Here is a 26,472-nt window from a genome sequence, read left to right on the forward strand (position 1 = left end):
ATTGCCCTACTCACAGGGTACACAATGTGTTCATTACGCAGCTGGAGAGCGAATGGTGATGGAGGTCATGTGGGGGAAGCAGCAATTCCTTAGAAAAATAGGAACAAATTCATCATATGAGCATGACAGGAGATGGGCTGGCTGGGAGCTGCTGCCATCGTGGCTCCTGGTGGCCACAGTCAGGGTGAGTGACTCCAGCAGTGCCCAGCCCCCTATCTTCAGCTTTAATCCCCACCTGGTTTGGGAACACGGAGACATGGAGGATGAGCCCCCATTTCTGGTTACAGAAAGGTTCATCATCTCCTGGGTTAGAGCTCTCCATTATTCTTAATGGACGCAGCACTCCAAACTTGAAGGCTGACAATAATTATCACAGTGAGTCCTTATTGATCCAGACCTCCCTCCCCTTCAGGAGGCACAGATCTAACGCCATAGCAGTGAACACGAAGAGCAGCTCTACAAGGAAGGCGTTGGCGAACCTGCGGTCCTGTAATGAGCAGATTAGCACAGGATGCATATGTGTCCCTTTTAAAGCGAGTATTTATTGCAAACACATCAATAGATCACTGCTGTGGCACACATGTAGCTTATTAGCAAGAGGCCCCCTCCTGAGCTGGCTTTTGTCAGCAGCAAACAAAGCCATAGAGATGAACGGAGATCGGGAATCCAAGAGGAAGGGAAGCCCTGTGAACCTCATCAGGTTTCATGTTTGCCCCAAGAAGAGAGAGGTGTCGTTATCTCCCCAGTTCAGATGGGAAGGATGATGTTGATGCTCACACGTTGCTGGGGATGGGACCCAGCTCCATCACATTGCTCAGTGCCCTTACTGCTATAATGGGGACACACCATATAGGAGGAGACCCCATTTGAACATTGAGACTGGATGATCTACACGGCCCCTTCCAACCCAAACCCTTCTATCATTCAGCCTTGCTGAACAGCCAGCAAAACCTTAGTTTTCCCCAAACTCCTTTATCTGGACACATAAAGCTCCTGTGCAGAGCATCCCATTGAGGCTGCAGGGAAGCATCGCACATCATTTCAACTGCCCTGCACCTTCAGCCAATCTACAATTGCACCCATTGAATTAATAATGATGAGCCAGGACTGACACTGCTGATACGGACCTGCTCACCCTGCTCCTGAAATATTCATTGACTTTAAAGAACAATATCCCCATGCCTGACGTGGCTCAGGTTGTTCTCAGCACGGTTGGATTAGGACAAGCCAATTTGTTTAAGCCAGAAGCCAGGCTGCCAAGGATGTCATAAGCACAGAACCAAAGAATCATTCCGGTTGGAGAAGACCACCGAGATCACCAAGTCCAACCAATTGCCAATGGCAGCAAAGCAGCTGGTTCTTAGTGCAGGCCTAGAAATCATAGAATGGCTTGGAAGGGACCTTAAAGATCATCCGCTTCCAGCATATGGACTTGGCTGTTCCCTCACTAAGCTTTAAGCAGAGCTTTATCCATACGTACCCTACAAGAACACAATGAGGGATGAGCCCCTGGACCTCCCCAGATGAACCCCATCCATCTCATGGCTTTGGTCCCACAGAGACATAAATGGACCCGTGGTTGTGTTTGGAGGAGAGGTTGTCAACACAAATAATCCCTGATGAGCCTGGAAAGCAAAAGCCTCGTGAGCGCTCTGCATATCCAAGCTGGATGTTACCTCCAGGTCACTATAAGTTAGTGGGATGCCATTTATCATCCAAATACATTTCACAGAACCACAGAATAATTCAAGGTGGGAAAGATTATGAAGATCTCTGGGTCCAGCCCCAACCCACCCCAAAAATGCCCACCAACCACACTCCCATTGTTGCCTTGTCCCATCCCACACCCCACTGAGCAATGAAGGGGTCTGCAGCCAACACTGCTCGTGGGATTGGGGCTGAAGATTCAATGGAAAAAGCTGGAACAGGGCCTGTGCAAAAGCCTGCATTTCCCACCAGTTCAATTAGCTCTTTAACAACACAAAGGCAGAATCTGTTTCCCCGAGAGCCCCAAAAATGTATTTTTAGGTGCAACGGCTCCAAAAATAGCAGCAGGAAGCTGAGCAAAGCCTCCAAGGAGCCACGTGTGGGTCGTGCTGCGGATGCAGGAGCCAACAGCTCATCCGTCAGCATGGGGGGGGTGGGGGGATGGAGGCACACAGGGACCTGGGAGCATCCCGAACACAGCCAGGGCAAAACAATGGAAATAAAGGACGTGTAAGAGAAGCCTTTTGTATGGAATCAGACAGCACAGGGCTGCAGGACATCTGCCATCCCGGGAATGGACAGGGATGGCTCAAGAAAAGGGAAATGTGGCTGATGGGCTTGGGGTGTTGGGCAGAACCAGCCCCAGTCTGCTACAGATCACCAGTGTGGATGGGAGATGCTCTGAGTTCTTTCCTAGGCTGATCATCGGATGGGAAAGAGGAGAACAAAAAAACAAAGAACGATGAGTTTTTTCATCCCCTTCCAACCAAAACACAGGAATTCCATTCTTTCGAAGGGCTGGGGTGGCTCAACCCTTCTGGCAGAGCCATTTTCCATTTGCTGTTGCTCTCAGCTGGCTTCTCCTTTAAAAACAAAGCACAGTGCAATAAAAAAACACCGAGTGAGGGAGACATGGGACAGGGGTGGCCCAGAGCACCAACAGCCCTGGGTTGAAAACACAGCAGCATCAATCCCCAAACTGCTTGAACGGCAAAAGTCATCTGAGGGTGAATGAAAGCTGCATGAAATGTCTTTATTTTTAATCACAGTAACAAATAGCTGAGTGAGTCATGGGCCAAGAAAAGCCAGCAGCAGCTCCAGGAAGATGAGCAGGGGAAGGGGGAGGGTCACATTCAGGGACTATGAGGATGCACAGCTCCCGGAGCTGCAGTGGGGACACACTGAGAGCCTTTCCCTGCCTTTCTCCTTCCTGCTTTGCAGAGGTCAATTAAGAAACCCTCACTGAAGTTGGGAAGCTCACAGCACCGTGATGCACACGGCTTCTCCAGGAGCAAATTGCAATTAAAAACCCATCGCTGGCATCCGAGCATCCCCAGGGCTGGCCCTTCTCCAGCTCAGCATCCATCAGCCATTGTCTCCCTCTAGCGCGGGCTGAGGGCTCGGGGCTGCAGCTGGGAGACTTGGCAGCGATGGCCGAGCTCCCCCCAATTGATTTTTAAGCCCTTGTGTTTTATTGTAGCAGATGCCCAGGGCACGGCTTTCCCAGTGACCAAACCACCTCCCAGATTGGAGAGACAGCTGCCAGTAACTGCAGTGCTCAAGGACTGGGGAGGACACCGAGATGAAAGCATCCATCCCCAGGGCTCTCTGCAGAGGGGATTGGGGTTTGCTCAGCCAGGCTATTGCAGCTGCCTTTAACACCTTGGAACAGCTCCTGAAGCAAAGCAGAAAACCTGAGCTGAAATTTATCACAATAAATAAATTGCACGTCCTTTCCAGGGAGGATTTTTTGCCAAGAGGAAAGGGAATGACGCTGCAGTTCTCACCCCTTTGAAACCGAGCTCTGCAGCTTAACCCAGCAGAGAAGTTCAAATTAGCCTGGAGAATGTGCTCCCTCATTGCCTTCACTCTTTTGGATGCTGCATCTGGGCAGCCTATTCTGCTGGGTGGCATCCAGCCCATGGGATCGGATGGGCTTTAAGGTCCCTTCCAATCCAAACCATCATGTGGTTCTGTGATTCAGCTGCTGCCTACCCATACCAACAGGCCTCCAGCTGCCTGCTGAAGGAGCAGCACCTGACCAGAACCAGGGCTTGTGTTTCCCTCAGATCCAGGCATGAGGAATGACCCTGGCACTAGAATGGTTCAGTGCTTCAAAGAACCTACAAACAGCCTAAGTCACACTCAGTGACATGACACATCTAAGCAATGCTGGTTTACTTAACTGCAGTGAAAGGCAACCTTTGCACAGAAGCACAGGTTTAACTTTCCTCACCCTATTCTGAGCTATTTCACAGCTCTGTCAGGACTCGTTAGAGACTCCCTGGTTTCCTGAGTGGTGCAACAGTGAAGCTTCTTAGTGTCCCATCTGGTCATCTAAGTCCGAAAAAGAACAAAACATTAGGACGAAAACCCACAAAGGTAACTGAAAAGCTCAAAGGGAACAGTTTAAACCATAATAACTCTACAGTTATTTCACTTTGCCCCCGTTCTGTTTTACTGCCTTTCTTCCCATATCCAACCCACGCAGAGTCCCATGTGGAAGGAAACAGAGGCAGCAACCTCACCTGAGCCCACTGAACCCAACACCGAGGACAGCAACACAACAGATAATAGCATCCCTTTATTCGCTGACACCATTACAAAAACTGATTACATTAGCAACAAAAAAAATAATAAAGAACAAAAAAAAACCATAATAAAGGAGTGTTTACTTGAGGTTGAAGTCAGAGGCAGCTAATCCCAAAACTGTACTGAAGTAAAACAGTGTACAACATCAGTATTAAAACGTTATATCCCATTGGTGACTTTGCCACATCGGAGTTTTCTGAACAAGTTTTTACTGAGTGAAAGAAGACGAAAGATTTACGTGTTTACTGTCTCTCCAGGAATGTAAAGGTCTAATTATCCAAACAGCTTTTCTTGTTATTATAAAACTAAACTCTGGAGGTGTCTACAGAGTCGGGTTGGTTGGTTTTGTTTCCTTTAAATCAGTAGTCTAACAAGGATTAGAAAAGACAAAACTCTGTTCAGTGTCTCTGACGAAGTAGAAAGGGTGAAAACATAAATAAGGCTTTAATTTGGCAAAATATAATACAATGCCTTCTGCTATCCTCAGATCAGTGATTCCCCCGTGACTTCATTCTGCAAAGAGAAAGACACAACAGTGTGTGAGCCCAGCAGTTCCCAACACGTTGACTTCCCCCACTGTGAGTGCCCCATTGCTGGCCCCTGGGATGAGCTCTGCCAACCCTTGGCTAACGTTGGGCCACTTCTGAACCTTAGCAGCACGATGCAGTCAATCACTAAAGCCCAGGTCTCAAAGCTGGCTGAGTATTAAAATAAAAGCCCTGTTGGTATGTCTGCAGCTGGACCAAGAGATCATAGCAGGCTGATGCTTTAGGTATTCAGATCCCTGTGACAACAGCACACCACTGCTGCTAACTCAGGGAAGCCCAGTGTACATCCCCAAGCCCAAAGCAATCAGAGCTTACAAGTACAGACACTTCAAGTGCAGACACTTGGCTCTCGTAACAGGGAAGAAGGAAATAAGGCACAGTGAGAACAAAACGCTGCAAGGGATAAAGAACTGTGTGCCCAAACTGAGAGGGTCATGGATATGAGCTCAGTAACAGTTGAGTGAAATCTCACCCCAGAGAGGGAGAAACCTGGTGCCTACCAACAACTTTTAATGCAGTGCAGAATGTAGAATATCTCAAGTTGGAAGAGATCCATAAGGATCCAGCTCAACTCATGGCCTCACACAGGGCTACCCAAAACTCAGACCTTATGTCTGAGAGCACAGATAGAGATCACAGAATGGCCTGGGTTGCAAAGGCCCACAGTGCTCATCCAGCTGCAACCCCCTGCTGTGTGCAGGGGCAGCCCAGGCTGCCCAGAGCCACATCCAGCCTGGCCTTGAATGCATCCAGATGGGAAGCTTCAGGTTTTAACAGCTGCCTCATCAGACTCAAACCAAGTCCCACCACCACCATGGGGCAGCACCCAGCCCTGCACACGCACCTACTAGCTGGTAATGTTCTCGTCCCTTTGACAGCATTTGGCTTACTGACACGAGCAGCTTCTTGAGATGACCTACATCCTGGTTAAGATTCACCGCCACATTTAGTCTTTTATCAGTCAATTCCTGGAAGAAGAAAGAAAGAGAAAAAAAAGAAAATCATTAAAAACTCATTTACAATCTAATTACCAAGAAAGTCTAGAATTAGCTCCCCTGTATAAAATTACAGCTCCTCGCACAGATGGGAACAATTTCTGTAAGTCAGAGGGTTACAGCCACATTTAAAAGGAACATTGTTCAAAGTCAAGAAGCCATTTCCCAGTGCAAGGAATCACCTGCACAAAGCACCGCTGCCCCCTGGCTCCACAGGGCTCATATTTGCTCCCTGCTTCCAGGAGCTGTGCTGCTAACTGCAGCTAAGCCAGACCCAGACAGCCCCGCCAAGCTGCTGCCATCACCCTGCAAGCATCACTATGAACCACAGAGTGTGTGTGCCATTCTTTAGGGTGGTTTCTGAGCCTGATGCTGGAGGAATGAGGCTGCAGGACCATCAAGGGCTTGTCTGATGGGGTGGGAGAGGGATGGTGGCTTGGGGCTGTTGGTCATTTCAGTGCACCACAAGCTGAGGTCAGCAGAAGAGAACAGCTGAATGGCGTCCTCGGGTTGTGGCTTTTTGTCCCGTGTCTTTTTTCTAGGAACTCAAAGCCTAAAAGCCACTGAAGCTTTTCATTTTCTGGTCTGTTGCCCTCCATGGGATCATGTCCTCAGCACTATTTAGTAACTGAGCTCCAGCCAGCAGCCCAGAGAAATCTTTTGGGGACATCTGGCCAGACATCCAACCCTTCCTCCCCTGCACCAGCACTGCTGGGCACACTGTGACACAGCTGCCCTGCAATGGAAACACCCAGTTTGCTTTTTTCCCCCCCTTTTCTTTTTGAAAAGGAGTTCAACAGCTCAATATTAATAGGGAACTATTGCAGCTCCAAAGTGGACTCTTCCCCTCCTGCCTGCCCTTCTCCCCAAGTCGGTTGTGCTGCGCTAACGGTGATATAATCCCTGTTTGATTACCTTTATTGATTGCCTCCTTCAGAGAGGCACAAAGAGCTCCGCATCCGAACTGCTCCTTATGCAGCTCCCGACACACACAGACGTGCAGACAGACCTGCAGCAGAGCTTCCCCTTGCAATTCATCAGCTAAAAATAAGCAAACCTGCCTCGGTGCCAGCGCTACAACGGCACCCAATTCCCAACATGAACACAGGAGCATCCGCGAGCGCTCAGCATCAGCCAACTGTGCTCCAGCTGAAAGCAGCTCTGCTAACAGAACAAGACCGATGCATAATGCTGCTGCAAATCTCTCCCTGGGGTTTAAGGGAAATTAGAGCAAGTTCAGAGAGGGCCACTTTCCCAGCTCCCATTTGGCTCACAACGTGGCTAGACTTGCTGTAAGGCAGAGAGGGCAGTAAATCAAACTCAACCACCTGCACCATTACAGAAACTACTCTGGGCTCAGGCAAAAGAACAAAGCGATATATTGCAGAGCTCTTTGCTTGCGCGCAACCGGTAAACATTTTTCTACACTAAAAACCATTGGCAATCGGTTGTACAGTAGCTTTAACCCATTTTACCCTTACTAAAGTAGAAATGCAGCTCTGTCAAGGCTGAGAATTCACACAGCAATCTCTTAAGGATTGATTGAAGTGGAGAGGCAAGTGCAATTAGCATAACAGCTAATGAATTAACAGCGGCACTGACCAGCAGCACTGGGAATACACACATGTTAGTGTAGGAACCACCACAAGCAGAAGCAATGCAGGAGCCTTTCGTTTCCCCCCAGCTCACTTCATTGCTCTTCTCAGCTACATTTGCCTTCTCCTCCCTTCCATTCTGTGTCTTTGCTAATCATAGAATCACAGAATTTTGTGGTCAGAAGAGAAGCTAAAGCACCCTCCCCCCCAAACCCCTACCACCATGGGCCACTGTCCCTCATCAAATCAAGCTGCCCAGGGCCCCATCCAGCCCAGCCTTGCTAACCAATGAATTACAGATATACCCTCACAGATTTTATGTAGTCAAATCCTGACCAGCTTCCAATGGGCTTGGGCTGAACACAGGCACACACAGCACCATGGGGCTGGTGCTGCACCTTAGCCCCACCCTTAGTGCACCTTAGCCTCTTCCACCCTTAATGATTCTATGCCCTCCTGGTTATATCCACAATCAGATGCCCCTTCTGACAGGCACTGAGCTGAGCTGACAGATTCATGCCCGCTGTGCTCCACGTGTACGGCATTCTCCCCTTTCAAGGATGAAGTGTTTCACACAGATTCAGGGAAGAAAGCCCATTAGATTGCATATAATCCTCAAAATAAGTTTACTGCCTAAGAGAGCTGCTGAATATAAACGACTTCCTTAAAGCACACTGAAAGGCAGCCTTTAGTCATCATCTAGTCCCATAAGTGACAAGGAAGCGAGCTAATTAGAAAACCCAAATGGTCTATTTTTAAATAGAAAGAAAAGGAGTCGAACGAAAACACACAGAATGTGTCTGAGGGTTTGTGCAAGCAGCACTACTCAATTTTGTGGGTTGGTTCCAGTACCCAGAAGGAACAAATATGCTCATTTGCGAGCGTGTGTTTTCAGGTCCTTCCTAACAAAAAATAAAAAAAGAAGTCCCTGTTGCTAGGTGGAAATGGCTGCAAGACTTTCTTTTTTAATCTAACAGCTATTTTAAGCTGGGGTTTGAGGCTTCTGGGGAGACAGCTTTGGTTTTTTGTTCTGCGAAAAAGAAAAGGCAGCTGCAAAAAAAAGGCACAAGGAAGGAGATAATGTTCTAATTTCAGCCTCTGCCAATGGCTACCTGTTTACAGCGCTGTTCACACGATTAACTTTTCTTTTTTATATACTAACGAAGGCTTAATTACAGGTTTATTAGGACTGTTTTTCCACGCTCTTAAGAATAAAGCAACAGATATTCTACAGGAAAACTGGAGAGGGCCCCACAACGCTCCCACATATCCACAGTAGAGCAATACATAAAGCAGAGGGGTTCTGCAGGGCTGAAAAGAGCCCAAACAAACAGAGCTTGGCCATAGCAGGGAACATCTAAAGACCAGCATTACCAGCCATGAAACACCATGGCTGACAGCATCAGCACTCTGAGCTATGCTAAGAGGGGGGGAATAGGCAGGACAAGGGATGGCCCCGGTGGTCAGCTTGTATAGTTAGCCCTGCACCAAGCCCTGCACTTGCCTCTTCAGCAAAATGGGCAACCCCTGGCATTAAGCCCAAAGGAAGGTCAGAACGGGCATAGCAGAAAGCAAGCAGTTTGTCACTGAATTGAGGGCTGCACTTCTCCATCCTGCTGCAGACAGGGGTACAGAACACCCAATTGTCACCATCCACCCTTCTGCTGTCAGCACAGGAGAAGGCTCAGCAAACCTAACACCCCTTCCAGGAAAGCAGCTCATAGGGCTGGGACATCAGTGGTTTCCCAAGCTCAGCTGCAGCTCTAGCCCTGAGGTGGGAAGCCCACAACATGTGGGTCGATCAGCATCTATGAACGACCACTCAGAAGAAAGCCATCTCTTTCCTGCTAATGACTGCAAAAGCTTTAATATGGTACTCCCTAGAGGACTCCTAGCTTCCTGTCTCGGCTGAGAGACACTGGCTAAAAGGAGTCGATATCAATTATTTGTCCTACCAGCGAGTGCTCCTCTCCTCCTCAAATGACAGCATTTCCTACCACTATATGGGTAATGAGCTTCACCCAACACCATTTAGCTGTGTAAAACATGCTGGAGAGACATCTGCTTTACCCATCCCAGCTGCCTATTGGGAAAGCTCTTCTGAAGCCATTTTGAGGCTGGTGGGAAAGCTTTCGTTTCCAGAGATGGGGAAGCCTTGTTATGACAACAGGCACCTGTACTAGTGGTGAGGGCCAGCTCTCTGTGAGTACCAGCTGCAGAAACAGTTCAGCAATCTTCCACGCAAACAGTAACCCACAGGCCCAGGCAATTACCCATCAACATAAAGAAAAGCCACTTTAGAGTCTTTCAATTCCAGATCTTGCAACTGCAATCCAATTACCAGAGGACCTAAAAACATCTTCAGTCTGGAGAGTTCCATACTCACAGCACAAAGTAGCACTTGAGTTGGTTGCTTACTGACAAAGACTATCACAATGTTGCTGCAGGACCACACTGAGGTCAGTATGAATTCCCAAGAGCCTGGGCCAGCTGGAGTTGCATTTAGACACTTCCCTGTGGCTAATGGCAGGCTCCTGCCCGCAGCTGCAGAGAACCAAAAGGCTCAAGGTTCTGGCAAGAGATTTTCCCTGGACAATCAAGACTGCCCTTTTCCTTTGGTATTATTTATGTCAATCCAACAGCCAATATTTTAAGCTTATTCAGTAATCAGCAGATTTACTTATAGTGTCTCTTCCTGAAGTACAAGTTTGGGGAACTTCTTTCTTTCCATTTTTGCTCAAACCAACAGCCCTTGGAAGCCCAGACCTCACGTCCAGAATCTTTCCCCTTCATCCTTGCAAATTTGAGCCACAGGAACAAGGTCACAACCCAGATGACAGTGGAACACACAATGCTTAGAAAGGAAGATATCAGTAGCCCTTGAATACAGCTCTGTGGCAAGCTGCAAGACAGGAAGTTTCATCAAGCCTTAATTTTCCCATCAAAATCATGCCTAAAGCTGCACCTATCTTCCCAAGCACGAGATTTGTGCTGCTCTGAGCATGGTCTCGAGAGAAACACTCACCGACTCTGTGCGACCGTCGCTGTTTTCAATGACATTGGCATCCCCAACAACTTTGCCAATTTCTCTCTCAAGAGATGCCAAGGACTCCTGGGCCTGCAGGAGGGAAAAAACAAAACAAAATAGAGGAGGCAACAATTAGCAAAGGCTGAGAACTGAAATACCCCCCTTCCTCCCCCCCAATCTCTCCAGGAGCAGCATTAGAGACACAGGAAATCACTGTTGAGCAGGAAATGTGTTTTATGCCAGATTTGCTCAGGGGACCAACACATTTGCCAAGATTGACATGTCTCCTTACAATCAGTGCGTCGTGTGTCAGCTTGCCTGCATTTTAAAGCAATTCTATGGGGGAAACTCAAATAGTCTTACATCAAGTTACTATGTATAAAAAAAAATTGCATATATTTTTGTTCATTTCATGCAAGAATAGCTGCACAGGCAGGTCTCCAGAAGCCTGACTGCTGATCTGTATTTATACTGAGTACACCACAAACCACAGGCATCAGCAGAGCTCCCTTCACGTGCTCATAACTGTCCCAAGCAAAACACTCTAAACACTTTATCATAGCAGATCTCCTTAGTCTTCCCATCTCCTGGCAGTGTTTAGTGACTCTGTCAACCCCATTGGCCCAACACTGACAGGTCTTAAGTTACCTCAAGAGGCAGGACAGCTGTAGAAGATGCTTGTAAGCACTGCTGTTAACCCCACAGTACTAGCAACCTTCATTTAAAGCTTGTGCATTCCTTCCCAGTTTCATCTTGTACTTGTGGCCAAGAAGACAGTATCACAGAAGGAGCAAAGTGTTGTAGAGCCTAGAGCTTGACCTCAGCTACTGCACAGGCTATTCCTGTCTCTCTCCATTTATCAGTTCTCCCATGAGAGGTTCCTTCCTGGGGTGACAGACAGCACCGAGACCTCACATGCTTAAAGATTTTCCACTCCAATCCATCTTGCAAGAGCAACCAAGGCAGAAAAGCAGAGGTAACCCACCTGCTTGTCTCATTGAGCTTGTGTTGAACTCACTTGAAAGATTTGCAGTCTCCTGGGCTACAGCCAATTTGTAACCACGTGCAAACGGGCAGATGGCTTGTGAGCCAACGTGTAACCACCACCATTTGAGCCTGGATTTAAGAGCTTCAGGCTGTGATGTGGGTGTAGGGCTGTGAGATGGGGTTTTATTAGGCTGCATTTCTTAAAATAAAGAATTATTTGTCAGCCTCAAATCACCTGTTGGCATAAAACTATCATGGACCAGAGACACTTTCAAGTCAGGTAATGAAACAAAGCTGCTTGTTGCATTTTTACCATTTCAAAAGACCCACAGGTATCTTGCACAAGCTCTTATACCCACAGCCTCAGCCACCTGGGAAAGCAGTGAGTGCAGCAACAACCCAGCAAGCAGGCAGCTGGAAACACCACATCTTCCAGCACTGTAAAACTACAGACTGAAAGGGCTTCAGTAATACCTACATCTGTAACTGTTAGGGGTCTCTGCTTACCTTGGGCAAGTCACCAGCTACCTTCTGCCTCTCATTTTGATCAACTTTGAGTTTTGACAGTGTTTCACTTAACTTCGTTTTCAGCTGCAAAACAGTAACAAAGAAAATCAGTTTCCCCTGCATACGAACAGATGCGATTTGTCTTTCCCCAAGCTTGCCCTAGTGCACACTGACTGCAACAGGAGTAAGATTACTAACGATTATTGAACACGCTGGATTAGTGAACATGGACGGTGAGGTTTACAAGGACAGTCAAGGAAGAGAGAGTCCATCTGTAAAGATAAGTGTCAAGAATGGAAACTACAGAAGAAAAGATGCGGTTGGAATCAGATTAACTGCAAGTGGTCTCAACTATGCTGCCAATAAGACCATTAGCAACACTGGATGTTCGTAAGCCTCTCTAGCATTCCTATCACAAGCCAGTCTCAGCTTCAACTCAATTCACAGCAACCATCCCAAAATGCAGACTGTCATCTTCCTAATTCAGGCTAAACAGTCACTTCACTGCTGAATAAATTAAAAAGGCCTCTGCTTGTCATCTTAATAAAGCACCACTTGTTACAACTCTGTTGACTTAATCAGTCTGCTAATGTCAGATCAGGGAATGAATCACTGGCAGGGGTATATTAAGTTGTCGATTGTGTTTAGATTCAGTTCAAAAAGTGGAACTATTTCCGTCAAGAGGGATGAATACTTTGCACTGCCTGCCCTTAAAACACAGCCTTCCAGAGGAAGGAAATAAACTCCTTTTTTCTTTAAAAAGGATATTTCGATGGCTCTTCAAGGCAGCACACAGAACCAGCCACAGCACTTAAGGCTGGAGCCTCGAGTAGGAAAACTAATAAGAAGCTTGAGTGGCAATTTGGTAGGATTTGTGGCTCTGAAGCACACTGTGCTAACGTCCACTATTCCTGCCGTCAATCTTCTTGGGAGCCAGAAGGGGATTAAAGCCTTGAACAATGGGCTACGCAGAGAGCCAGATTCTCCTTCCTTCCAAATCTCTGCAACACATTTGTCTCATGCACAGAGGGCTTCCCCCCCTTTGGAGCACATGTACCAGCAGATGCTGGTTTCCCCATTTTGGGGAAGCACTCTGCAATAGTTCCTGCTTCTCTCCATGCTCAACCCACGAATAAGGGGAAACATTACAAAATCCCATCATTTTCTATTCCTCAGCCTCCTGCCCACTGCCAAAAACAAATTAAGGGGGGGAAAAAAAGTCCTCCTATGCACTGGATGCCACTCCTGAGCCATTTGCACACAGGTACTTGTTTACTACCTCCTCCAACCAGCACAGCATCATCACGCTGCCGAGTCAAGCTGCCCTAGCAGGGAGCTCAGCTTTTTAAGCTTCTGTTGTTACAGAACATAATAGATTGTTGCCTCTTATATTCAAGAGGTTGGCGTTTACTGATTAACTTTAAGATATGCATTCAATTCCCATTTCCCTTGCTTTCAAAACAGGAGGCGTTGGTTGCTGAGGCAGGATGCTAATGAGTGTTGTACTCGACTTGCCGAGCATGCGATTAAACTCAAGCAGTTTGTGATTTTATTTGTACTTTTTTTTTTTCAATCGACTATTTTAGCCCCATTTGTGGAGGTGTCCAAGGCCATGGATGGAGCCCTGAGCTGCTGGGAGACACCCAGCCCACAGCAGGGGGTGGGGCTCAATGATCTTTAGGGTCTCTTCCAATCTCAGCCATTCTACAATATGCTTCTATGATAGGTTATCAACTACCCCAAAAACCCAAAGACAGGGTGGCAGAATCAACCTCTCTCTTGATCCTGGCTCAAAAGCACAAAGAAAGCGCCGTTCAAACACAAGCACAGGAAGGAAAAATAAGACACTGAAACAGATGAAAAGGACTCAGATTGGAAAACCATGCATCTTTGGGTCTATGGGTCTGGCCTTGGGTAATCCAACTGCTTCTTGAGAAAACCTGCAACAGGAGCATTATTGGCTGGATAGTGCTTCTAGCCAAGCATGCTGCACGTGGTGTAAGCCACAAGCCAGAAGAGTTATTCAGCCATATCAGAACGCCAGCTGCAGAATGGCTGGATACTCAGAGTTAATTCAACATTGCTCTGGATCCATCTGTGTATGTACAGAGAAGGATGGAAAAGCCTCTGCCCAGTCAGAGCATGGATATCACAGGTGCACCCTCAAAAGCTTTGGAAATAAAACAACCAGAGAATAACCCTCAAATTGAAGTGATGAGAGCACATCTGTTGCTCCAAGGATGTTATAGCTGCATATATCTGCACTATAAAGCACTGATTCTCAAGAAGGCTCGGGTATCAAAGTCTTAAAGACTTTGGAAAGTCTTAAGAACCAGACATGCTGTTGTTAGGAGCAGAGAAAGAGACAAATTGTAGAAGTCAGACTACACAAATGACCGCAATGGACAAAAATATCAAGCTGAAGAGGTTAGCAGAACAGACAGGACTTGGAATAAAGTCTCCGCTTCATAAGTAATGCTGGGAGCCTACATTGTGCCCAGCGGAGAACAAGCTTCTTACCAAATTTAACTCTTCATTCTGTCTTACTGCTTCAGAATATGAATCATCAAGTTTTTTCTGCAACTCAGTCAACAGATCTTTGAGCTGAAATGAAGTTTAGAGTTTTAGGATTTGTCTCTTTTAGGACACCCACTTTTCATCTGCTCATCATTAATTAGTGTGTCGCTCTACCCTAAAGCCACAAGCATACAAACTCCTCAGCCGCAGGGGCTAAGCATTAGATTAGTCTGCCAGCCAAGTGCTAATCAAACAAAGGAAAAAGGACAGCTTGGTCAATCGTGTTTACCTCTCTGACTTCTGAAACATAAGTAGATCGCTCTATTTCTGCCTTTTCTAGTTCACTTTCCAAATGTTCTCTCTCTTTTTTAAGCTAGAAACAGAAAAACAGAGTTAAAACAAATGTTTTCAATGTTTTCCTTGAAGCATCATTTTCTTAATTTATTATTAGCTACAAATTTCTATCAAGCGTTCCATGACATTTAGAGAGCATTTCAAACCCAGTGACTGCCTGGCACAGATTTAAACCACTAGACTTCAAAAAGATAAAGAAAAATAAAAAGATCATAAAACAAGAAAAGGAATCAAACCCAAGATTACTTTGGTACATCTGCTTGTTGGCAAACTGCTCGCTCTCCCAAGGAAAGGGCCCCACTTTCCATAGACTCAATCCAACAGATGAGTACTGAAGTAACAACAGAACAGTCTCTAGAACTCTGCACCTCTGCTTCTTAAAAGCATTTGCCAAAAGGTTTGGCTTTAACTAAAACACAAGATGCAGGTTGCTTGCAGGAGAGAAATCCCACGATATTCAGATTTACAGCACAGGATTAAATTATGTTTGGAGTAACGAAAAGCTTCAAAGAGAAAAAACACCTGCACGTACAGTTTCAACTTCTTTGATCTCTTCTTTTAACCTCTCTACCTCGTGCTCCAAAGAGGCGACCGACGAGCGCATCTGCAGAGATAAACGCATCGTTTAGTTGTGCTGCTCTAAGACAAACTCTCCATATACACACAACCCTGCTTCTACCATTTAGAAATACAAGGGATGATGAAAATCAGTAGCTGAATCAAAGCAGATGCTCATTCCAGTAACTGAGCCTCCATTATAACACTTCTGCTTTCTCCCAGCGTGAGAAGTTGCGATGCATATTTACAGCCCTGATACCCAAAAGATTTGGAGTGTAAGGACTAAGCCAGTTGTCCATTAGTCGTAGTAAGGGAAATACCTTTCCCAGTCACCTAACAGGGAGAGCAGTCTCTACTCACACAGAATCACAGAATGACCCGGGTTGGAAGGGACCTCAAGGATCATGTAGTTCCAACCCCCCTGCCTGGCAGGGCCACCAAACATACACCTTTACTAGATCAGGTTGCCCAGGGCCCCGTCCAACCTGGTCTTGAACACCTCCAAGGACGGGGCATCCACAACCTCCCTGGGCAGCCTGTTCCAGGGCCTGACCACTCTCCTAGTGAAGAACTTCCCCCTAACATCCAACCTAAATCTTCCCTCTTTTAACTTAAAACCATTTCCCCATGTCCTGCTATTGTCAGCCCTTCGCAAGCTATATACAGCTAAACCCAGCACACTTAGCTGTACTAAGGCCTGTATAAGCACAGCAGATGGTGGCACTTCTACAGCTCAAGATCTGTCAGCCTTTTGTAATCCCCCCAAACAAGAGGTTTATAAATTATCTATATGAATGCTTCAGGCTCACACTACATTTGCTAAACAGAAATACTTTTAAGAAATAATTTCTTGCAAAGGAAAAAAAAAAACACAACACAGTTTGACCTACTTTGACTCTAGATAAGGAAAGAAACATAAAAGGCTTTGTTCTTGCTACTCGTGCAAGCAACAGAGCTTTCCCAAAATGGCAAGCTTTGCAGGCAATCTCAAGTGTAATTAGTTGACCAGAATGGATTAAGTGCTTCAAAGAAGCAAAACATCTTGCTTATCATTATACGATACTCAAACCTTAGCACCAAGAATCTGCATCTGTTTGCAGATGGACTTGGAAAACAACAGGCATCTAACAGAAACACAGTTTGAGCTGTCAGGATAAGAAAATGCACATTCCTGAGCACTCTAATGGGACACATACACTTCCATCCTATCATTTTATTTGCAGACTTCACCTTTTTCATCCCTGGTCACACATAGAACAAACCATGCAGTTAGGACTGTTCTACACAGTCTCTGCAGCTCTCAAACACCCTTTGCTGCTTCAAGCAGAAGCTGCCTGCCTATAATAAAAAGCAGATCTTCAGACATACCTGTTTGAGTTCCTTCTGTGATTCTTCAACTTTTATCTTCCACTTGCTTTCTTCCTCTTCCACGCTCCTCTGTAGCCTCTGTAAAATCCCCTCCTAGAAAGAGCGTGGTTTGAAAGCTTTCAGTAGAAGAAAGGCAGTTTTATAGCATCACAGGACATAAGGAGCAGGCATCCCGCTTACCGTCTCTGCCAGAACCGATTTGTATTTCTCACACTCCAGTTGCAACAGTATGTGCAACTCCTCAGCCTCCTTCAGCTTCTGCTCCATAACCTGCCAAAGGAGGAAAGACAACCAGAAGTCACATTTCAGCTGATAGCTTTGAGTTCTACAACTACCTTACTTCAAATAGCATTCGATATTGGCCAGTCTGACTTTCTACCCCATGCAAGGATGTCAGTAGAATCACAGACTGAATCACAGAATGGCCTGGGTTGCAAAGGCCCACAGTGCTCATCCAGCTCCAACCCCCTGCTGTGTGCAGGGTCACCAACCAGCAGCCCAGGCTGCCCAGAGCCACATCCAGCCTGGCCTTGAATGCCTGCAGGGATGGGGCATCCACAGCCTCCTTGGGCAACCTGTGAACAGTGTGTCACCACCCTCTGGGTGAAAAACGTCCTCCTAAGATCCAACCTACATCTCCCCTATCTAAGTTTAAAACCATTCCCTCTTGTCCTATCACCATCCACCCTCATAAACAGCTATTTGCAATAGCAAGCACAGCATTCACCAACACAACCTCAACCCTTTCAGAAGGTACTGCAGTAACCCTACTTGCCCAAAACCAAACCAGCTCCTTGAAGAAGAAACCAGGAATTTCAACTAGTGCTTTCACAACTCCACAAGGTCCTTTTCAAAGATGCACCTGTATTTCCAATATATACAATGCCAATATCTATTTTAAAAATTCCCTTATCATCAGCTTGAACTTCACAGATCTGCAAGATTTGTACCAGTAAATACACCATGCCATGCACAAGGAAAGTGTCTGTGCTTACCTTGATATCTTCAGATCCTGAAGTCCCTCTCAGATACTCTTTAGCCATCTTTTCAAATCCACATATCCATTCGCTATGGCTCTGTTGGGAAATACATTCAAGTTAGAGCAACAGGTAACCTCAGTAAAGTTATCTAGAGGACATCTGTCCTCCAGCAGAAGGATTATGATACAGCATTTCAGTTCCCCAGTTCCCACAGGCTGACCAACAGTCTGACATTGGTTATTTATCCTGCACAGAGAGGTTGGAGGGGAGATTCAGACTGGATATAAGGAAAAAATTGTTTTGATGTTGCTGTTTTTGCAGGCAACGAAGCTCAGGCTGGATGGGCTCTGAGCACCTGATGCAGCTGTAGGCACCATGTTCACTGTAGGGGAGTGGGACCAGAGAGACTTTAAGGGTCCCTTCCAACTCAAACCATTCTGACCTGTCATAAGCAGCCAAGAGTCAACAGACAGAACTTCAGGAGCATAGGGTTATGACAGACACAGCCCACGGGGACTTGTAAGTACTGAAATACAGTGGGGTCACAAAGATCTCTTGCAGCTGTCAGGGCTCTATGATAAATATTTCAAGACCTAAGGAATTTTTTGTTGTTGCTGCAGCCATTTGCCATGTAATTCTGGGGATCTCAGTAGGAAGGATCCCTTATGATCTTACAGAAAGTCATTTTAAAGACTCAAGTCTTGTGATGAACGACCACCATCAGGACACTGAGAACACTCAAATTGGGGTAGCACAGGCAGGTGAAAGGGATGTCAGGGAGGTTAAAAGGAAAAAGAAAGGATAAAAAAGATTAATGTTGCTCTTGAGATAGTCAAGCTTTGCCTCTCTGCTGCTACCAAGCACAGATCTCACAAGAAGAAAGCAATTGCTTCCCACTGGAGAACTCCTGGGAGTGAAGACAGCAGGGAGACATTGCAAACTACCAAGGCAGTGGGAGCAGAGCACTGAGCCCCACTTCTCTTACCACGTTGGCAGGAAGTGTAACGTTGGGGAACAGCTTCTGGAGCAGCTCTCGTGTCTCCACCTCGGCAGCTTCCACGTGCTGCTGCTTCTCCTAAACCAAGAAAAGAGCTCATGTGAAATAGGGCAACATACTCCACTGGGGTGGTGATAGACTCTCCTACACACAAAGTAACTTGTTTAACCCAGAAAGGTGGCTTTCAGTGAGGAAGGCTCTGTAGTCTCTACAATTGCCAGTAAATTGCTTCAAAATTTGGCCTTCATGTTTCTTCGTGCTTTTAAGGTTTTATTTTCTTAAAGGTCTCCTCCAGCCCAGCCAGCTGGCACCAAATTTACACTACCACTCACAACACAACACAAACTACACTGTGCTGAGTGACCGGTTCCATAGATCACACCAACACTTCCACTCAGGTTGAGTGATCTCAAAACCAAGAGGTTTGGCCAGTCAAGGTTTACAAACCCCATATGTTTTTCAAACAATTTTAGGAGGGGGGAAAAAAGAAAAATCAATGTAAATTAACATCATTTCATCATAAACAGACAGTTAAAGTCAAAAGTCAACTTTGTGTTAATGCACATTTGAACCAGGCCAAGAAAGCAAGACTGTTCCCTGTTGATTGCAGGGAGGTTGGACCAGATAATCTTTAAAGGTCCCTTCAACTCAGAAGATAGAATCATTGAAGTATTACTTTCAAGCACATAACAAAAGGACCCTACGCCCTCCTTCCCCAATTTGGGTGAAATGGGAAATAATTATTAGAGCTGTGTGAAAACCTTCAGCTTTTTTTGCAAACTAAACTAAACATGCACAGAGCCAAGGGGGAATCACAGATCCATTGCTCCTTCACAATTTATCTACCACAAGAAATGCCCAGCCATGGGATGTTTGCTCACAGTGCCTGTGGCAGATGGGTTTATTTAACCAGACACTGCTCCTCATCGGGCTCCCACTGAAGGTTAAATGCAGAAGCCCATCCCTGCACAAAGGCAGCTTCTAGTAAATATCTCTGGTTAGCATTTGATTTTTCTTTTCCTTTGACATCACTGTTACTGCTCTGAGTTCCTCTGCTGCAAGAGACCAGTGGCATTAGTAGGTTGGGATCCAGAGACAGAAACACACAGCAGACACGACAGGTTGTGAAATTGTTCTGGGTGCATTAGTTCTCAGCAATTTAGAAAACGCCCAGAAGTATCACGTGGCTGCTTAATGGAGGCTTCAGACTGCACGAGAAAGCAAGCAGGCATTAGCACACAGCAAAAGCAGGTACACAAGTTCTTTGAGCAAAGGAGCAAAGGAGGGAGTAGTGACATCTCTGGGATGCAGATGGGCAGCCCTGAACCAGAGCTCAGATGCTTCTGGCCACCTGACTTGTAGCTTTTTCAGGTTATTTGAATGCATTCTTTTGTTGTTGTTTCTCTTTTATTATTTAGTTCTGCATGGTGACAATTAGCAGCAAGACAGGCTCATAACAAATGCAAGCTCCTTCTGGGGGCAATTCAGACCCTGTGTTAAGTTAAGGATGGGCTCTGACAGGCTCTGTCAAGCTACAAACAGTTTCAAGGTTTCCCTGAGAAGTGCCCAAGTTTATAAAGAATCATCTGGTTCTAATTCTACGTGGGGCCAATCAATGTATTGAAGCACAGAGGAAGCCCCATCGATGAAAGCAGGCCGCTGCCCGGCCTGGTTTTGTTCTGGAGCTCCTCACCGAGCCATTCACGACAGCTCTAACAATTATACAAACAACTCACAGGTCAGCATGCCCACAAATTAAGGAGAAAAATAAATAGAAGAAACCTGAAGATGAGAGGAAGAAGAAGCAGAGGTGAGAGCGTATGAATGATCACTCAGAACAGGCTATACTTGAATTGCAGTAAAAGTTAAATGCCTCCATTCCACTTGAAAAAACAAAAACGAAACGAAACAAAAACACCAGCTGCAGATCTGCTTCTGGCTTAATGCATTGTTTCTAGCAGTTAACATTACAACCTTGGCAGTCTTGTTCACTTTGTCCTGCAGCAATTTTTCAGTTGATGCCAATGCCTCCATGGCTTTCCAGTTTTTCTCCCGAAGGTCCTAATCATTTTTAGAAAGAATCATTTCAGTTCAGCCAATATTGAAACCGTTTCCACTTTTACTTCAGAGATATATTTTGCATTACATTCCACCGTTTGCATTTAAATGCTTGGTTACTGCATGAATTTGTTGGGTAAGATGACATACGCTAGCAAAAACATGTGTCATTTTCCAAGAGATCGAAGGAAAATGGGGGAAAAAATGCCAATTTCTGCCCAAGTGCCCCATATCCAGGAACTGATCATCCCCAGCCCTACAGGACTGCAGAGGACAGCACTGCAATGCTGGCAACCCCACACTTTGACTGCACTTGTAAGAAGAAAGAGGGAAGCTTCCAAAAGTAGTGAGGAACACAGACACCAAAACCACAGATTACACAACAGAGTGTTAGGCATGTCGCAGTGCAGAACCCAGCATGGACCCAAATACACATGGAGGTGTACACACTGACATTCCCAATCGTGCAATCAGATTTAACAGCGTCGATCTCAATGCCTCGGCACAAACCTACTAAGCCAGGCCTGACAAGACTCAGGGCCTCAGCTCACAACATGAGCCCAAAGGAAATCTGAGGTGCTCATCAGTGCCCTTCTGAAAAGCTTTGGGCTTTCAGCAGAGGTGAGCAGGGCTCAAAGTGCTGCATCTTTCTTGGCGAGGTCATCAAACGTGTACTCCACAAGGCACAGCGAGGCTGAGAGCTCATACAGAAAGGACATTAGGCCTTGTGGGGAGGAGATCACAGTGCTTGGGACTTGGATTTTTTTAATGTATTTTTTCCCCCCCCAGTCCTCAGAGCAATCTGCTTCAGCACAGGAATGATTTAGAAAGGCATCCAGATCCTTGTACAAGCCTACATTGGCTTTACTTCCCCACTTTCTCAGCCTGTCTGCCTGTCCTAAGAGCTCTTTCACAGCTCAGGGAACAAAACTGGCTAAAACTGAAGCATGGCAAGCTGGGAATTACACTCATGGTCCACTCTTATCAGAGACCAAGTTTCTGCCTGCACCACAAAGGGTACTTGCAACTCCCCTGGAGTCAATAGAAAGCACACACACATTCTACCTCTCTATCTCATCTGTTTTCTGAGAAGACCCAACCTGCTTTATTTCAGCTTTTAAGCAATCCTACTTGCTCAAATGAAATACATTCTTAGTGTTTTCCTCATGTGTGATTCTTATCATGTCTCACTTTTAAGCAATGAGGCATATTGTATAGCATTCAGCAGGTTTTATAGGCTATTAAGTGAGCTAGAAATCCTGTATTTTAACAACTTTCCTCCATATAATTTAAAGACACCATTCTCTTGCTCTTCACAAGTCATTGTATTAAGGCAGGTACTTCAAAGAACTACAGTGGAAGACACAATCTTTACTTCCACATGCAAACAACCCTCCATGGTGCTGCCAAGGGCTGATGCAAAGGGAGGCTTTGCTGCCCTCACCAACCCCAAAGGATCAGGATTAGCAGCTCCCAGGAGTGGGAAGAGGCAGATATGAGAGTCTGAAGGTAACATCTCCTCCTATGTACCCACAGGACACTTGGTCAGAACACAGCCCTTTCATCCTCCCATCCCCAGCCCCTTGGGAAAGGCTGTGCTTCTGAACAGGGCTAACAAGGTTGAACCCAAGGCTGAGAACTTGCTGCAGGATGCCTCCTCCCTCTCAACAATTCAGCAAGTAATCATAAAGCTGGCTAAACGTGAGGGTTCCTTACTCACTCCCAAGAAAAATAGAGCATCCAGAGGACACAACATGGGAAACAACAGTCAGAAATACTCTCTGAGCAGAATGCCCCAGGAATTGAGGAATGCCATGCATGCAGGTTTCAGGGAAGGCTGCCATTCAAATGTAGAGGGTGGAAAAGCTTCCTTACGTTATTCTTTTTCCTCTGTTGCTCAAAAGCATTCCTCTGGCAGGTGAGCTCATTTTGGAGACTGGCAATTTCCTTCTCTTTCCCTGCAACCCTGAATTAGCAAAAAAGAATCATACACAAGTCAGGAGATGTTTACTGAACTTCACTGAAGCAGTGCTGCCCTATTACATATGCTCACTTTCTTCTCTTCTAGCAGTGCACCCTCTTTGAAAGACCGCTCTTGCTGCTTCGCAATCCCACTCGCTTCCAACAGCTCTATGAACTGTGGGCTGCCAGAGCACAGCCCATTGTAAACCTGCTGTTTGCTTACAACAAGCATCAGCACACATTTATCAAGGCCACAGAAAGGCAACACATTTGTTGAGGATAACTCAGCCAGCCCACGCTAGCACAACACCACAAAACAGGCACTGTCTGCTGGATTAGAGCATTCCTATCTGAGCACCTAGTCCACAATTTATATCATTTAAAAGAAAACATTTCAGCCAGCAAAGAATGTATGACAGTGGCAATTTGTGTTGCACGGCATAAGCTGGCACACCATTAGCTTTCACATAGTTCTTTAGTCATCTCAATGTTACAGCATTCTTCCACCCCCAAGACCTTGCCTGGAAAGCAATTTCTACCCAACAATTTCACAATATGAACAAGAACCCTATATATGGCTGAAGGTTTAAGAAAAAAAAAGCTTGTTATTTCACTCAAAACAACACCATTTAACTTTTCAGACATACAGCCAAGTTGGCACACACCTAGCATTAAATCAGTCGTGGCTTGCTTACTTGTGGCCAAATCATACACTGCAAGCACTGCTGCAGAAGACCCAAACTAAGAATTATTAGCATCAGCTGAATCTCTGCACTTAGATTTCATGAGATACTAAGTTGTGTGTTATCGATTCTTGTTTTGAACTGGCCTATTCTCACAAGCAGCTACTGTACATTTGGCATTTATTTCATCTTCTAAAGCCTCCAAGCAGCAAGTGAAATTAAGCACTTATCTATTGCACTCAACCTCTGGCAGTACTCACACTTGAAGGAGCTCCTCACTTTGGGCAGCCAGAGACGCCTACAAACAGATCAGAAACTCATTAGGAGCAGATCAGCAGCGAGGAGTGATGCAGCAAACATGATGTGCCTCATTAATCAGGCTCTGCTGCAACACTCATCAACAGCACTCCTGGCCTTCAAAGGATTCCTGCCCAGCCTACTCAAGCCAGAAGCACCCTAGCTGTGCTACAGCAGGTAAAGATAGGGGTAGAAAGCTGGACAAGAACACAGGAGACATAAGAAAGAGCACAAGGCTGCAAATCCACACAATAAAGGGAAACAGAAACAGATATGCAACAGCTACAGAAGCTGGCTTAGAGCAATTTAACCCTGAAGTTGTCCCTGGATTTGCATGGTTAACGCAACTCTTGGCTTTCCATATATCCACAAAGGCTACAGCAACCCCCTTTAGCTTTGCACAGTAACAATACAATTGAGAGCTGTACCTGCTTGCAGTTCTCCTGCTTTAATTCTTGAATTTGAACTTTGAAAGATTCATTTTCGTTTTGCATAGCCTGTTGAAAGGAAAAAGACAACATTTATATGCACATATATACGGTTACACAATACCTGCTCTACCCCTTACAACATAAGACACTTCTATTGAAGCTTTACCTGCAGCTGTTTAACTTGGCTTGCAATTTCTCTCTCCTTTTCTTCCAATACAACTTTCAACTTACTGATTTGTTCTTCTTCCCCTTTCAACCTGCAGAGGAATTTTAGAAAACAAGAGAAAAGGGTTAAATACAAATTGATACTAGAAAGGGACAAATACAAGCTGGAACGGAGTTCTCACAGAAGCAGAAAAAACTAATCTTCATATGCTATATAATAAGCAGCCACATGGAGAGCCATTAGAGTATGGCTCTAAACCAAGAAAACTAACAGAAATATGTGCCAGCTGTACTGCAAACACTTGCTTAGAAGCAGCCTGAAGCAAGCTAACCACTTGTGTGTCAATCAGCAAATGAGTTTGGTCACAATTGATCTCAACAGCATTCAGAGGAGAAGTGGGAGAGGAGCAATTACCTGGGCCAGTCCTCCAAGCCAGCAGGCTCAGAATGATGTACCAAGCATGGGCTCCTAAAGCTGAGCCTAGGCAACACATACAGGCTGTACAGGAGCCCTCCTTGGAGGGCAGCACTTTGCAACAGCTGCAGGGAAGGGAAGTGGTGGAATCGCCATCCCAGGAGGTGTTCAAGAACCACAGAGATATGGCACTGAGGGATGTGGGCAGTGGGCATCGTGGGGGTGGGCTGGGGGATCTTAGTGGTCTTTTCCAACCTTAGTGGTTCTAAGACAGTCACTGGCACAAGCACATGCAGCCTGTCTAAACCAGAGCAGGCAGACAAAGCAGAGTGAAAACAGAGGGAACTGTATCAGCATCTCTTCATAAAAAAGGAGCTGGAAAACTGGTTATTGCATCTCAGACTGAAAACTGCAAACTACTCATTGCTTTTACTGACTGAACTGCGGGTACTTAAACGCACACTATCTTAAACATGCTAAACAGAAGGAGAAATTATCACTAGACATGAGCAGCAGCTTCACTACTTAATGCAGCCCTGGGCGATCATTCACTTTCACAAAGCATCTGAAGGCTGCAGCTCAGACACACGAAGCAGGGCCGCCAGTCGCTGCTATTACACAAGCAGCAGACGTGCTGGCTGGTGTGCATCCATCAGCACTAACAGCTTATTTTAGCAAAGCCCATAAAGTTCTTGAAACCAAGCTGTACATTCCAATTGAAGCTAAACACTGAATGCACATTATAGCAGAGAAGCTGCTATGAAGCGTACTCACCGGCTTTCCAGGTCCTGGACTTGGGATGTAGGAGGTACCTGAAAAACAAGAATTCCCAATCTCACCTTGATAGCACAAGCCATGCCAGAAGTCTTTAAGTTAACAGCAACTCTTCACATCGGCTGCAAGATGTTTCCCAGTGACACACTGGGAAGTTTGCACCGTGACAAAACATGTTGCTCCAAGGATATCTAAACACGTATGAATTTTAGAAGCACAGCTTTCTCTATGTATCTCAAATCACAGCAAAACCTCAGCACTTCAAAGGAAGCTGTTACATTCTGTAACAGCAGGAGCTCCTCATATACCTCTACCTTACAGAGATGCTGCTTCAGTGTGGCAAGGAGGTACCCAGCGCACAGCTGTGACTATGCTGATGAGCTCCTAAGTTTCCAGACTGCTCATTAAGGACAGTATCATCCATGTTAAAGGAAAGCTCACCGAGCTCATTAGCTGCATTAACGTCCGCTTTGGATAAATACAGGTGAAGTAGGCTTACTGCATAGAATACCCCCACCAGTTTAGTCAAACAGAGTTTAAAACAGCTCTGTAGGTTGAAGCCAACAGAAACATTTTAAGAGGAGTAGAGGCTAAACGTCTTCTAGTTCCACCCAACACCCCCCCTATAATCACAGCCACTCTGCAAGCCATACCTGGTGGAGCTGTTGCAGGTTCTGCTGTTCTAACTCCTGAACTTTACTGGTTAATTGTGCAACCGTATCTTGCTGACCCTTTGCACAAACAGAAAAAAGGGAACTTAGAAGTATAAATTGAATCTTTCCACATCCAGAAACACAGCGACAGGATTTATTTCCCTTCAGAATACTAAGAAAGCTTACCTTCAGCCGTTCTCCTTTCTGAACAATCTCTTTCTCCTTCTCTTCCAGTAAGGCCTCCATGGTTTTCACCTGATTTTCCTTCCCCTTCAACCTGTACCATCACACACACATACAG

The 26,472-nt window shown here is 45.8% G+C and overlaps 1 protein-coding gene across 17 annotated transcripts in view; it reads right to left on the minus strand.

Moving 5' to 3' along the window:
• Positions 1 to 4,278: 4,278 nt before the first annotated feature.
• KTN1 (kinectin 1) overlaps positions 4,279 to 26,472 on the minus strand; it is a 65,944-nt gene continuing 43,750 nt past the window's right edge. For 5 of the 17 annotated variants that reach the window (XM_085549643.1, XM_015865834.2, XM_015865830.2 and 2 more), the window contains 19 exons: positions 26,358 to 26,448; positions 26,172 to 26,249; positions 25,519 to 25,556; positions 24,331 to 24,421; positions 24,162 to 24,230; positions 23,697 to 23,734; positions 22,667 to 22,757; positions 20,708 to 20,794; positions 18,722 to 18,811; positions 17,752 to 17,832; positions 16,937 to 17,026; positions 16,757 to 16,849; positions 15,363 to 15,434; positions 14,766 to 14,849; positions 14,480 to 14,563; positions 11,960 to 12,043; positions 10,463 to 10,555; positions 5,692 to 5,815; positions 4,279 to 4,812 (listed from right to left, as the gene is read on the minus strand). In XM_085549643.1, coding sequence (XP_085405769.1) covers positions 4,808 to 4,812; positions 5,692 to 5,815; positions 10,463 to 10,555; positions 11,960 to 12,043; positions 14,480 to 14,563; positions 14,766 to 14,849; positions 15,363 to 15,434; positions 16,757 to 16,849; positions 16,937 to 17,026; positions 17,752 to 17,832; positions 18,722 to 18,811; positions 20,708 to 20,794; positions 22,667 to 22,757; positions 23,697 to 23,734; positions 24,162 to 24,230; positions 24,331 to 24,421; positions 25,519 to 25,556; positions 26,172 to 26,249; positions 26,358 to 26,448 — 1,483 coding nt within the window. In that variant the 3' untranslated portion in view covers positions 4,279 to 4,807. The remainder of the gene's footprint in view (positions 4,813 to 5,691; positions 5,816 to 10,462; positions 10,556 to 11,959; positions 12,044 to 14,479; positions 14,564 to 14,765; positions 14,850 to 15,362; positions 15,435 to 16,756; positions 16,850 to 16,936; positions 17,027 to 17,751; positions 17,833 to 18,721; positions 18,812 to 20,707; positions 20,795 to 22,666; positions 22,758 to 23,696; positions 23,735 to 24,161; positions 24,231 to 24,330; positions 24,422 to 25,518; positions 25,557 to 26,171; positions 26,250 to 26,357; positions 26,449 to 26,472) is intronic. The other 12 variants (XM_085549649.1, XM_085549646.1, XM_085549642.1 and 9 more) reach the window with 3 other exon arrangements.

The sequence above is a fragment of the Coturnix japonica genome, chromosome 5 (assembly GCF_054131305.1).
Source record: "Coturnix japonica strain WE chromosome 5, WE-NBRP24, whole genome shotgun sequence".
NCBI lineage: Eukaryota > Metazoa > Chordata > Aves > Galliformes > Phasianidae > Coturnix > Coturnix japonica.